Genomic DNA, 13,357 nt, shown 5'->3' with positions numbered 1-13,357 from the left:
TTGCTCATGTGCTTTGCTGTCAGCTGACTGCCAACTAACTGTCAGCTGGAACTGACCATGCACGCAAGGTCTTACATTAAATACACAGACATCAGACAGACGCAGGACAAAAAATATAATACATACATAAAATTAAAATCACAGAAGAGAACAAGCCTTTTTTTCTGTGACTTGATGAGGTCCACAGACAGAGGTGGGCGTGTCCCTGGGCCGTGCAGTGTTCAGATACCTATGCTCGCAAGTCACAGCTGGAGAATACCTGTAGTGGCTTGTACAATATGACCACGCATAACTTGACCGTGAGCCATGGATGTCAGCATGCTGTCCTCACATGGAAATAAATTAAAACATATATCGCCTGTCAGCACACCGCAATGCTGGTGAATATCATGCCATGCCTAAAATCACTTGGAGGCATGTGTCACTGGGAGATTTTCCCATATTGCAATAATTAAAACACATATCACATTTCCAACATGGTCACTAGCGGCACACTGCGTGCTGGATACGCTGTGCCAGCTGATGTGTTCATCACACGGGAGCTGGCTCTTCATGAGATGAGAGCTGCTCTTCATGAGATGAGAGCCAGTCTTCATGACACGAGCGCATCACGTAATTCATGTAAAACATAAAAGGGAGAACAGTAATCCACGTCATTACTTCCTGGTGTACATGTAGGTGGAGGCTACGTCCGGATTTTATAACAGGAATTAAGTATTATAAATTGTGGTGTTTTTACATTTTTTGCTCCAGTGCTATGTGCGTGACTTTCCACATGCTCGCACTGTGTTTGTGCGCATGAACACGAGCCACGGCGATGACTTTGTGCACGCCTGTCTGACCGTGTGTCCCTCCTGACAGCAGGTGGAATATTTTGTGGTTCCCCATTTCGTTTTTGTTCGCGTATTTTCTTCCAGTTTCTGCGTTCTTCGCCCAACGTCGTGTTATGTGTGAAGGGGCCCTTAAGGATGGGACAAACTGTGCAGCCCTGCACACTGTGTACAGCTCCTGCTTGTCCTTCACTCTGCGGATAACAGGTGCATTTTCAACATGTGAGCTGTGTTGTGTCATTGTGTCGATAGAGTGGTGCACTATGTTGATTCACTTCTTATGGGCATGAAAGGAGGCGTAGGTGAAACTCTTTCCATCATACTCCTCAAAAAACTTGCTGTCACATAACCGGATGTGGTAAACTTCGTTTCCCGAGCAGCGTCCGTATGTCCTCTGCCACTGCTCTGGTGACAGCTGTCCCTCCCTGAAATGGAATCATCAGAACATTCATGAATTCCAGCAACAACAAGATTTGTTTATCTAATGTGGGTTTATTGACAGCTGGCTAATAGAGGTAGGTGTGTTTTTTATGTGGATGATACATGTCTGATTAATCTCAACAACAAATTTTCACTTGGGTAGTTTAATTTCAGAGAAAGAACCTCTGACCCTTTAATTTAAATCTATCAAATATAGTCCTCCCACATATTAATAAACCCACACAGGGCCAGAATATAAAACGGTAAACATCAGACAGAGTTTTCCTGCCACAGTTATAAAGTCAGGCATAACCAGAATTCCATTTTACAAATTTTAATCCCAGTGTGCACATGCTCAAAAGTTTCAAAATCCAAAACACTTCATAGAGGTGATGATTACAGATTCAATCACTTTGATTTAGTTTTAGTTTCGTCTGAAGGTCACTTGCTCAAACCTGTAGATGTATGTCAAAGTTTAATTCTACCACCATTGTGGATGAAAAATGAAAAAGCAGTTAAAGTCACCAAGATATTTATAATTAACTTTGGGAGTTAGTATGTGCAGGTCAAAGTCATTTAATTTACCCTTTCCAGTTCCTGGTTCTTTAGCCAATTACTGCCAAACTGGGCATGTGGATTACGGTCCACTCCAGAATGGCAAGGGTCATGGTCATTGGGGTCATTTAATATTAATAAAAATGACTGGAATCAAACTTAACACATTTATGTAGTAGGGTTACATAAATGCCAGTCAAAGTTCAGTCATGTTTTGGCTAAAAGGTCAGATTTGCGCTTGCCAATGAATTTTGTTGTTTACGTACAGATCATCTCTCCAAACAGAGCCACTGTACCTTGTAACTCCTGTTATGTCTTGGTGGCTTCTGCCATAAGTCTGTTTTGAGCACGTTCCCTTAGTTTTTAATACGGCCTACTCTCGGCAGATTTATAGCTGCAAATTACACCGCAGTTTTGCAATGCTAAATTAAGTGAACTTATATTCAGCAACATTCTCCTGTATCAATGCCCCAATACGATTCATCACAAGGCGATCCATCGAGATACAGGAGTGTTTATAGTACACTCAACTGTATCCTTAACCAAACACAGAAACTCTCCATTTCACTATTTCAGTGATTTTTAGAGAGAACCGGCATAACCTACTGAATATTTCCTCTTTTATATTTAATCAGTCAAGATGTGTTTTCATCTCACCATTTCATTATAAGAATAAATATAAAAACCTAAATGTATTTTTCTGCCATGATGTGATGTCAATAAATCATGTAGCAGCACAATGGGGTGCAACTTCTGGAAGTAATTTAAATTTGACTGGTGCAGGAATAATAGTGATTGTTCATGTAACACACTGAAACTGCATAGTACATAAATAGAACTAAATAAGTGTTACTTTAGCCATTTTAAGTGGACATAAAACAACAGTGTATACTCACTGTCCTCTGGAGGTGTGAACCAATAGTGTGACTAAGGTGGACGTTGCTGGACATACACAGTTCAGAGCCAGCATGGCGTACTTGAACTCCTCTTCACATACAACGTGATCTGAAAATAAAGAAAATTAAAAAAAAAAAGTAGAAAGTTAGGTTTAGATATGACTGTGTGCAGCTATCATTTTTCAATTATATATAAAAATAATAACTATACAAACTTACCAGCAAATTTCACATGGAATTTATTTTCTGGTTTGAGAATCTGGACATAGAGAGGGCAGTTTGGTGCAAAGTCCTTGGCTGCCCAAGCTCTCAAAATAGTTTGATGATCCTGTGGGAGAACATGGACAGATATTGCCCACCTATCTACCTCATGCAGGGTCTCATTTAAAAATGCAATCTGGGTTTTATGCTCCATGATATAAAATGTGCTCTCAGTGCTCAATAACAGCTCCAGCAAAACTATCATCTGAACAACTCCAGGTCTCAGCTAATTTGAAAAAGAAAGCATGCTGTCAAAAGAAACTGCTCGATTTATATTTCTAGTGACTGTGACATTGAGAGGGAAGCATTCCAGACTCTATGACTGCCGTGACTTATTGCTTCAAGCTAAAGTTTGACGTGGCTCACAGCAGCAGTTCGGTCGGCCTCGTTCCTGCTGCTGAGGATGAAACAAGCCTCAGCATCATCCATCCTGAAGGATTGACCAAGAGAAATAGAGAGACAAAGAAAAAGGCAGAAGTCACAAGTTAGTCACCATGAAGAAGACAGTCTATATATGTGTGTGTGTGTGTGTGTGTGTGTGCGTAAACTGCATAGGGCTTGAGCAGTGAAAATGTGGATGAGTGGGCGAGTAGGGTTTGACCAACCCAACCAGCTTTCACAACATCTTGTAACTCAACAAATCAAAAAGAGCACAAAATGAGGATGGGTGAATTTTGATTTAGCAAATCAATTCCAAAACAATTTTGTTTTTGAGTAATTAGGAAGAGCTGTCCAACTTCACATCATATGAGAGTCAGCCAGCAAGCCAGCAACCGCCAAGAGAAATATGGCATCTACTACATGGGTAAATACAGGATGAAATATGAAATGTTACTTTTGTTACTTTTATGTTTGTTGAGGACAGCAAACATATTATTGATATTGCAAATTACTGATGGAAAACAAAACATTTTTTGGAACATGTTGAAAACTGCATCACCCAGGGTTCAAAAACATTGTTCCGGAGTCCATATTAAAAAGATAGTCTTCACATGCTGTGCTACATGGAGGCATTGTTATGTCACTATTTTGAAATATTCCAGTTAGTTTGCCCCCGTAGTGCCAAAATGCAATAAAACACAAGGATTACAATGATTTGATTAATAGACAATGCTTAAGTACAGCTAGCAATACAAATATAAGCAAAAATTACATTATTTATGGAAAACCTACACACAGTGCAAGGTCTGAGCATGCAGTAGCACATACGTTTCTTGCATATACTTATGGAACACAGTGCTTTCAAGAAAATGAATGTATGTGTGCCAAAGTCTGGCACTCATCACTCATTCATCTTCAACTGCTTATCCAAGATCAGGTCGCAGGGGCAACAGCTCTAGCAGAGGACCCCAGACTTCCCTCTCCCGTGCCACACTGACCACCTCTGACAGGGGAATTCCGAGGTGTTCCCAGGCCAGTGTGGAGATATAATCTCTCCACCTAGTCTCCAGGAACCAACACCTTATCATGGTGGAGAAGTTTGTGTGTCGCTATGAACCTGAGAGCTGTGTTGTCTGTAACCTTTGTGCTCCTGGTAGGGTCCCATGGCAAGCTGGTCTCAGGTGAGAGGCCAGATAAAGAATGGTTCAAAAGACACCATGATAAAATGGACCCGCCCGGAGGAAGCCCCGGGCCCCCATCTGGAGCCAGGCCTGGATGTAGGGCCTGTCAGCAAGCGCCTGGTGGCTGGGCTTGCCACTTAGCCCAGCCGGGCACAGCCTGAAAAGGCAATGTGGACCTTCCATCTCCACCCTGTGTGCTCACCCCCCACAGGGGGAACCACTGGTGTCAGGTGAGCTGGCTCATGGATGGCAGTGAAAGTGGGAGTGAAAGTCAAGGACCTCGGCGGACCAAAGTCTGGTAACAAAATTAAAAGCGCTCTTCTGGCATGAAAATGTGCTTTAATTTAATTGCATTGCATCACTATATGGGAGTGGTTAGTGATACAGTCATTAATTTCAGAGAATTAACATTTTCTATCCATTTAGAAAGAAATGCAACTACCTTATAAGGTAGGAAATTACTTTCCCCACTGCAGAACTGAACTGAAGCGTAAGCCAAGTTTTAGCTGGCTGAGTGAATTTTATTTGTTGCATTTTACATGGCGAAATTGCTAAAACATTTTATTCCCTGTACAGCTTTGCACATTAAAGAAGAGTCTGCTTTCACAAAATGAGATGAACTCTCATGATTTAATGCCGCAGAGGAGTGGATAGGGCCAATTTCACTGTCATTACATTGTATCCCTTTAGGAAGAGCACTATACTGCTGCAGCACCCTCCAGTAAATACCCCCCGAAGAAACCGTAATCTCATAACTGACTGTACTGTTGCAAGCTTTTAGTATCACCATGAAAACCTGACAATTCAAAGATGCTACAGTGTGATCTGCTACTGTTTTTATTGCTGCATGTATCTGACTAGAAAGGTGAGAAATCTGATGGGCAATGAAATCCCATTAGACTCATGCGCAAGCAGAGGACGGTTAAGTGGATTTGCTCTAAATACACTTCAACAACTCTGATTTGTCAGTAGATGGCAAACACTTTGTATTCATATTTGGCAATATTTACCAGACACAGGTCACTCAAATAGAGATACTGTGCTACACCTTGTACAACAACTATGTAGTTATTTGACTCACTTGGCCCTCATCAGGTCCTGATCTTTGAGGGCAGATCCTTGAAGGTAGATCACCCTTTGGGACCACAGTGGTATCTGGAGGATGCGACGAACCTGGATGTCGATCTCTGTCGGACACAGTATCACTACGTAGTAGTCCTTTGAGACAAGAAAGACGTGATTGTATTTATTTAAACTGGCCTGCAGGTGTTTACAGATACAATTTGAACAGTTGGATGGTTTGTCACCTTTTTTAAAATCCACATTAAGAGGTGGGATTTGTGTTATTTTTGACACTTTCTCATTTAAAAATGTAATTAGATGTGCAAAATATGTTTTTGCATCAATTTTGAAGAGCTTTCTGTGTTGCTGTAGATGTATGCAAGTCCATGCTATAGTTTATGCACACATCCATTCCTCATAGCTGATCCAGATCTGAGTCACAGTGGAAGCAGACTAAGGCATCCCAGTGCTCCTCTACACATACACATGCTCCAGCACTCCTCAGATTCCACTACATATTTCCAAGACAAATATACACAGGAAAAAAAATCCATGGAGCATGTCTTCTAGTACTGCCCTAGGGAGTCCTCAGAGATGGATGCACATGGAACACATCCAGAGGGATGCATGCAGATGGCATTGTCATCAGTGTCCAGGTTAACCTCAGTTATCTCAGTCTGCTGACTTCTCATGAATGCTGCACAACATTAAAAGTAACACACTTGAACAAACTACTTTATTGATACATAAATTGAGAGTAGTGTAGGAGTCATAAAACCCATTAAAGGTAAAGGGTGAGACCCACAATCGTTTTACTGAGCATCTGGGATGTGCTACTTAGAGCTGCACATGTGCAGGGCCATGGCATGATGAGGCGGGGTGGCCAGTTCCTTTCCTAGCTGAGTTATACCTTCCTCAATGAGTAGTCAGTTGCCCCTTTTACTACTGGCTGGGCAGCAGATGGCTGCAGGTGCCACTCCCAGCCGCAACCTTCTGCACAGAAGGTCTGTGCTCTAACCACTGAGCCACCACACAGTCCGTAAAATCCATTACACAACCTTTAACCTATGCTTTAAAAAAAAAGCCCTTCAGACTCAATAGTTAAAAATACCAAAGAATGCTAAGACAGTGTAGCACAGCTGAAATCGTTAATCGATCAATAGTTACCATATTTTCCAGGCCATAAGTCACTTTTTTGAGGCCTAGTTTGGTAGGTCCTGCAAATTATACTGCTGTGTGTGTGTGTGTGTGTGTGTGTGTGTGTGTGTGTGTGTGTGTGTGTGTGTGTGTGTGTGTGTGTGGTTATTAAAGATAATTCCCTGTAATCTAAGCACTAAACAAAATAACCCATAAAGAATAAATGCCAATAATAAAAAATGCACCACAACAATACACAAAAATCCCAAATTAAAGAGCTGATAATACAGAAAAAAGATGTGACATACTTTGGTGCGACTTGTGCTCTAGAAAATACAGTGACAATTGTCAACTGTTTTGATAATTAATGAATCTGAATAAGAATCTGAAATGAGTCATTCATCCAGGAATAATATAGTGGCTTCAGTTTGTCAAATGAGAGAATTTGCAGATTGTGCTTCTTTTAAACAGAGTGTTTACATGTGTACAAATAAATAATAATCACTATGTGCAGCCGTACACTGAAGGTCTACAGTGCCTCATTACTAATAAAACTATACAGCAGAGTCTCAAATCGGTTCCAGAAAGGGTCAAGAGGGTGCAGGCTTTCTGTGCAACCACCCACTGCAGCAGGTGATTTCACTGATTAACATCACTTTGAGCAGGTGGAATCAGTTGATCAGTGAAATCACCTGGTGGAGTGGGTGGTTGCACAGAAAGCTTGGCCCTTTCTGGAACCGGTTTGAGACCTCTGCTATACAGCTTTAAAGAGAGTCACATTTTCTGCAAATTACAGAACTTGTGGGTTTAGAGCATTCGTATTATTTATACAATACATTGACAACTGTCAGGCTGTGAATGACACCAACCATCAACCTAACCTAACTGATCAGCTGTCAACTCTAACCTAACTGTTTAAGCTAATCATTAACAGTGATGGATGAAATGTGGTTAGCCTCAATTATAGTGAGTGTTTTGTATAGTACAGCCACTTAATAGTGAAATATGCTATGTTAATATAATGTCCTTTATAAAGGGTGGTGTCCTGTACCTGAAGTCTAGGATGAGCATAGAACTCATTGAGGAAATCCATCAGCAGATCGATTTTCAGCGAGCTGACACACAACACCACATGCTTCTCTGTCTGTGCTCGGTGACGGCTGTAGTTTCCGCCCAACTTCTGACTTTCCATCCATAAGAAGGCCAATTCTTCAAACTTACAACAACACAAACTACATAATGTCAAAAGTGACAACACTGAAGTGAAGAATGAAGACAAATTAGCTGCTTGGACACAGTGAAGTGCTTCTGCCAGCAGCTGGCGTTCACTTAAAGATTCCTACTCTGAAGGGACACAAAACAAGCTTGGGTTTGATGGGATCAACATTTGGTGGTGTCTTTATAAATTGATCACACCATCAAGATGTCAAGACTGCCTGTGCACTCAGTCTTGACACAAAAACTGTCTGCATGTCCTAAACTACATGTCACAAAATGCTAGTAGTTCACCAGATGCACAACATTACAGAAATCTGAGAAACAAAGACATAAACATATAAACGTTTGATGTAGAAGCCTAAAACAGTTTGCAGTTCTGCACTTAACCTGTAGTGGGAGCACCACGAGGGCAACACAAATGAGGATGACCACCAGCAGCTGGGAGGGCCAGATCTGTGGCGTGACATCTCCATAGCCCACGGTGGAAAAGGTGACAATGCAGAAATAGAAAGAGTTAAACAGGGAGAGGTGCTTGCCGGCTCTCTCTAGGTGCTGGATGCCACAAGCTCTGCAGAAACCGAAAAGATTAATTCATAAATAACTTTGAAGACTAAACAAAATTTTCTCCTCTTGATAAATATCACCACTGTGCGGTAAGATACATAGAGTCACTACAGCTTGGTTGCCATCAGTTATTTAAAGTCAAACCACTGAACACTTTTTTGGTTCCACCTCATCACATGCACAGCAGGTAGCTGTGTGTATAAGGAGCTGGCCTGCCAATATGTAGACCTGGGTTGGACTTACAATCTGATGCAGTAGTGCTTCTGCCAGCAGCTGGGGTTCATTTAAAGTTTCCCACTACTCATCCAATTTACTCTGAACTGACACAAAACAAGCTTGTGTTTAATGTGATTGAGCTGGCTACAGTAAAAGGCCACTCTGAAATGCACATTTTTATCACACATCACAATGCCATAGGTGTTGCACGTTTCGAAGGAGCATGTAATTGACATGCTGAATGCAGGAATGTCTACCAGAGCTGTTGCCCGTGAACTGAATGTACATTTCTCTACCATAAGCTGTCTCCAAAGGCTTTTCAGAGAATTTAGCAGTACATCCAACCGGTCTCACAACTGCAAACCATGTGTAACTACACCAGCCCACGACCTCCACATCCAGCATGTTCACCTTCAAGATTGTCTGAGGCCAGCCACCCGGACAGCTGCTGCAACAATCAGTTTGCAGAACCAAAGAATTTCTGCACAAACTGCCAGAAACCGTCCCAAGGAAGCTCATCTGCATGCTCGTCGTCCTCATTGGGTTCTCGACCTGACCAGTTTGTCATCGTAAGCGACTTGAGCGGGAAAATTCAGTGGCGTCTCGCTGCTGATCAACTCTATGTGAAGGAGATGTGTTGCACTGCGTGAGGCAAATGGTGATCACACCACATACTGACTGGTTTTCTGCCCCTCCAGACCCCACCAACAAAGCAAAACTGCACATTTTAGAGTAGCCTTTTATTGTGGCCAGCCTAAGACACACCTGTGCAATAATCATGCTGTCTAATCAGGATCTTAATAAGCCACACCTGTGTGGTGGGATGGATTTTCTTGGCAAAGGAGAAGTGCTCACTGACACAGATTTAGACAGATTTGTAAACAATATTTGAGAGAAATAGGTCTTTGGTATAGATCTTTGAATTCAGCTCATAAAAAATGGGAGCAAAAACAAAAGTTTATATTTTTGTTCCGTGTACATATGTACAATAGTTTTTACAGCTGCCACCAACTGCTGGTCAGTGACTGACCCAAACATGCATTTCTTGAATAGTGGGAGAAACAGCAGCACAGAGAAAAATTAGAAGTGGGATTGAAGAATGGCAAGTGCCACGCCTGTATGTCAAACTACTTTTCAGAGTCTGCCAAATAAACACATTATTTTGTTGGTTTGTTTGAATCACTTGTCGCATTTAAGAGATGCACTTAAGCACAGTGTTTTGGCAGTAAAGTGAAATTGTTTGTATCAGTCTAAGTATTAGAGTAAGGTCAAACAATGCAGAAAGAAGCTGACCTTCACATCTTAAACACCACACAATGAAAGTCACGGTCTTCGAAATTCAGCATTTGCATAAATGTTTATAGTTCGCTATTTTCTACTTGATTTTCCCAGGGTCACTGAGTTTGTATTAGTTAGCGTCTACTTTTTGCTCTTGCATAGCACTTCAGAACTTTTGTCTGACAGCTGAACCAACAAAGACGAAGCCATACACTGCTACATCCACCAGACCATGGAATACCCTTGAGTCCTGGATGGCAGTCACCCAGACAGACAACTGGCTCATTTACATCTTTCGAAAATAACCATCTAACTGCAGTGTCCAGGTGAAATATGAGTGTGGCTTTGGGCCTCACTAGCTGCTGAAATCCTCAAATCTGAGGCATCTACATGCTGGATCATGGCCAGAGAAATGCACCGTGTGGCCAAAATGTCATAAATGCAAGTAATACTCCTAATCTTAGTCTCCCTACATAACCTCTCATTTGATACATTCATTCAAGTGGTACCCAGGGGATCTTCCAAAGAGAGATAGTGCAAAAGACCATAACCCTAACCCTGTGTTGTCTTACATCCCTGGTTAGCTTCCAAGTCCCACAACTATGCAGTAAGACAGCAAGCACCTGGACCTGTACCTTCAATCTACTGCAATGATATCGGCATCACTGAACACCTCTGCCCAGTGATCGCATGATTCCATGAGCTTTTCCCAAGCATCGTGCTACCTCAAAGGTCAAGGACAAAAAGACATGATCTCACTGATGAGATCATTGAATGTCTCTACAAGTTCTACATTTTCACTGCATGCAAATACACTTCTAATGGCCGAGTCATTGACTGACTGGATCTTTGCCACAAAGTGGAGATTTAAAATTGAAAATATTTATCCAAATAATTTGCAGGACTAATATGCACACACAACCAGATGTACCAGAAGTTGTCATTTCCTGTTTTGTGTCATGTGTTGGTGTGACTGACACCAATGTTCACTCACCCTGTGAAAACGAGACACAACAAGGTGCAGATGAGGATGAATACTTGGTTAAACATGGCTGAATGGGTCCTCTGGATGGCACGGTGGAAATCATTCTGGAAGAATGTAGATAATATACACATGACACAAAGGCAAAAGAAAAATAAAACACACACATAAATCTATTAACACAGTGACTATATAACTATATTTTGTGGTTTAGTTCATCCAAACAAACATTTTAATTATTTACCTTGAACAACAGAGACAGGCACATTTATACTGATTTGCCTTCCAACATCCCTCATTAAAATCTTTCAATGTGCATGAGATTATTATGACTTAATTCATCTGGACCTGATGGGCACAAATAAGTTTCTAGAGATATCACACTAATCAACTAGAGCACTGTGCTTGCCAACACTAGTTTCCAATTCTACAAATTTTTACCTTGGAAAAAAGTTTCAAGGTCAAAGTCCTGTTAGGAGTGACTTTTCATAAAGTAAAGGGCTTTTTGATGTTTAAATGAAATATCCACTAAACGCAATAGGGTTCAGATTCAGCTCAAACTTAGTCTATCCATTGAGAGTGCCAGTTAGCATTCTGAGCTCGCTGCTCTTCACCCTCTACACCTCTGACTGTACCCCTATCCACACCAGCAACACCTTCATTAAGTATGCAGATGACACCACAGTGGTAGGCTGTATCAATGGAGGAATTGACTCCGCCTACCGGGTTAGGTGGAACAGCTCACGGTGCGGTGTAGAGAAAATAACTTCCTCATGAACACATCCAAAAACAAGGAGCTAATCATAGACTTCAGGAGAAACAAAACACATTCAGCCCATTATCATTGGGGGGACCTGTGTGAAAAGGGTTAGGGACTTCCGTTTCCTGGGAATCCACATAGAGGAGAAACTGACTTGGGACTGGAAGTAAAGAAGACACAACAAAGACTACACTTTCTGTGAATCTGCAGGAAAAATAACAAACCAGAGACTGCTTGTGTCTTTTTACCGCTCTACCATGGAGAGCATCCTCACATACTGCCTCTGCATATAGTTTGCCAGCTGCATGGTGGCAAACAGGAAAGAGCTCAGAGGGTTACCAAAATGGCACAGAGAGATCACTGGGTGCCCTCTACCCACAATGGAGGACCTTCATGGCTCTTACTGTCTCAGCAGAGCCAACACCATCCCAAAGGACTCATCCCACCCTGGCCACTCTCTGTTTGAGCTCCTGCCATCAGGCAGATGGTAGAGAGCCATTAAAGTTGGGACAAATAGATTGCAAAAACAGCTTATTCCCATTTGGTCATGGGGAGGTGATGGTCGAGTGGTTGAGCACTGGGCTTCACACCAGATGATCCTCAGCTCAAAACCCAGCCAGACTGGAAAATCACTAAGGGCCTCTGTTCATAAGGTGCTTTATCATTTGTATTCAGTGAGATAGAGGAGTTTATGTTTGTTAACATGCACTGCGTGCTGGTATTGCTCTTTGCTTCCTTTTCAAACTGTTCCTGCTTCCTCTCCATGTGCTGGTCTGCTTGGCCACAGATTCTACCATCTGCCACCTTGGCAGTGCACTCAGATTTGTCTATGGTGTCGTCTGAGTCACAGCAAGCACACACACGCAACACCAGTTGGTCATCATCTAATTGCTTTCAATTTGTATTTTGTCCTACAGCATAATAGGAATTCTACATGGCAGCTGCTTTATTGGAAACAATTCTTAGCCACAGAAGACTTTTTCTAAATTTCTGGATTTGCTTTGTGGATTTGTGTGTCACAGTATCCGCAACTCTCCCACAGACTGTGTTGGCGTGTCTCACAGCTCAAACTGGAGTCCAGATCTCAACATCCATGACATATGTCACAGGAGACTAGAACCATCCATTTCCCGAACAATTTAAGTTTAGAACGAGCCTGTCATGGAGGCCAGCATGTTGCACCTCCATGTTGATACAGTAGACCAAATGGGACATATTTAGCCCCCCTTTCGCTTGTTTGCAGCACAACCGGAAGAGTGACAGACACTGGTTGCTTTTGCAAGCTAAGTTTGGTAACTCTCATTTTTGTGAAATGTGGGATCACATATTCAGCATTGGTTATCACAAGAGAAGTAAAGAGTTATCAATCCCAGCTGCCAAAAAAGCTAAATCATAAAGAGAAATAAAATAATAAACATCAACAGTGGAATGGAATCTGCAGCCACACCACTAGATAAAACTAAGTCTAAAAATTTGAATTAACTGATAATACATGATCTCTGTAAAAATAACAAAGGCAGTGTGTTTTTGTCTAAAAACATTTCATGCTTTGAAGACTCGAGTCAGGTGCACTACACTACAGCATCACTTCTTTTTGTCAAGTCAGGCAAATATTT

At 41.8% G+C, this 13,357-nt stretch overlaps 1 protein-coding gene across 1 annotated transcript in view; it reads right to left on the bottom strand.

Moving 5' to 3' along the window:
- The window catches only part of si:dkey-21e5.1 (potassium channel subfamily T member 1), a 312,548-nt gene that overhangs the window by 64,570 nt on the left and 234,621 nt on the right, over window positions 1-13,357 (bottom strand). The window contains exons 10-17 of the mRNA XM_034170913.1: window positions 10,994-11,088; window positions 8,329-8,509; window positions 7,775-7,939; window positions 5,606-5,742; window positions 3,329-3,392; window positions 2,921-3,029; window positions 2,702-2,810; window positions 1,106-1,255 (exon numbers count right to left, since the gene is read on the bottom strand). Coding sequence (XP_034026804.1) covers window positions 1,106-1,255; window positions 2,702-2,810; window positions 2,921-3,029; window positions 3,329-3,392; window positions 5,606-5,742; window positions 7,775-7,939; window positions 8,329-8,509; window positions 10,994-11,088 — 1,010 coding nt within the window. The remainder of the gene's footprint in view (window positions 1-1,105; window positions 1,256-2,701; window positions 2,811-2,920; window positions 3,030-3,328; window positions 3,393-5,605; window positions 5,743-7,774; window positions 7,940-8,328; window positions 8,510-10,993; window positions 11,089-13,357) is intronic.

Source organism: Thalassophryne amazonica, chromosome 5 (genome assembly GCF_902500255.1).
Source record: "Thalassophryne amazonica chromosome 5, fThaAma1.1, whole genome shotgun sequence".
Classification (NCBI taxonomy): domain Eukaryota; kingdom Metazoa; phylum Chordata; class Actinopteri; order Batrachoidiformes; family Batrachoididae; genus Thalassophryne; species Thalassophryne amazonica.
This window is presented reverse-complemented; position numbering and strand designations above follow the sequence as displayed.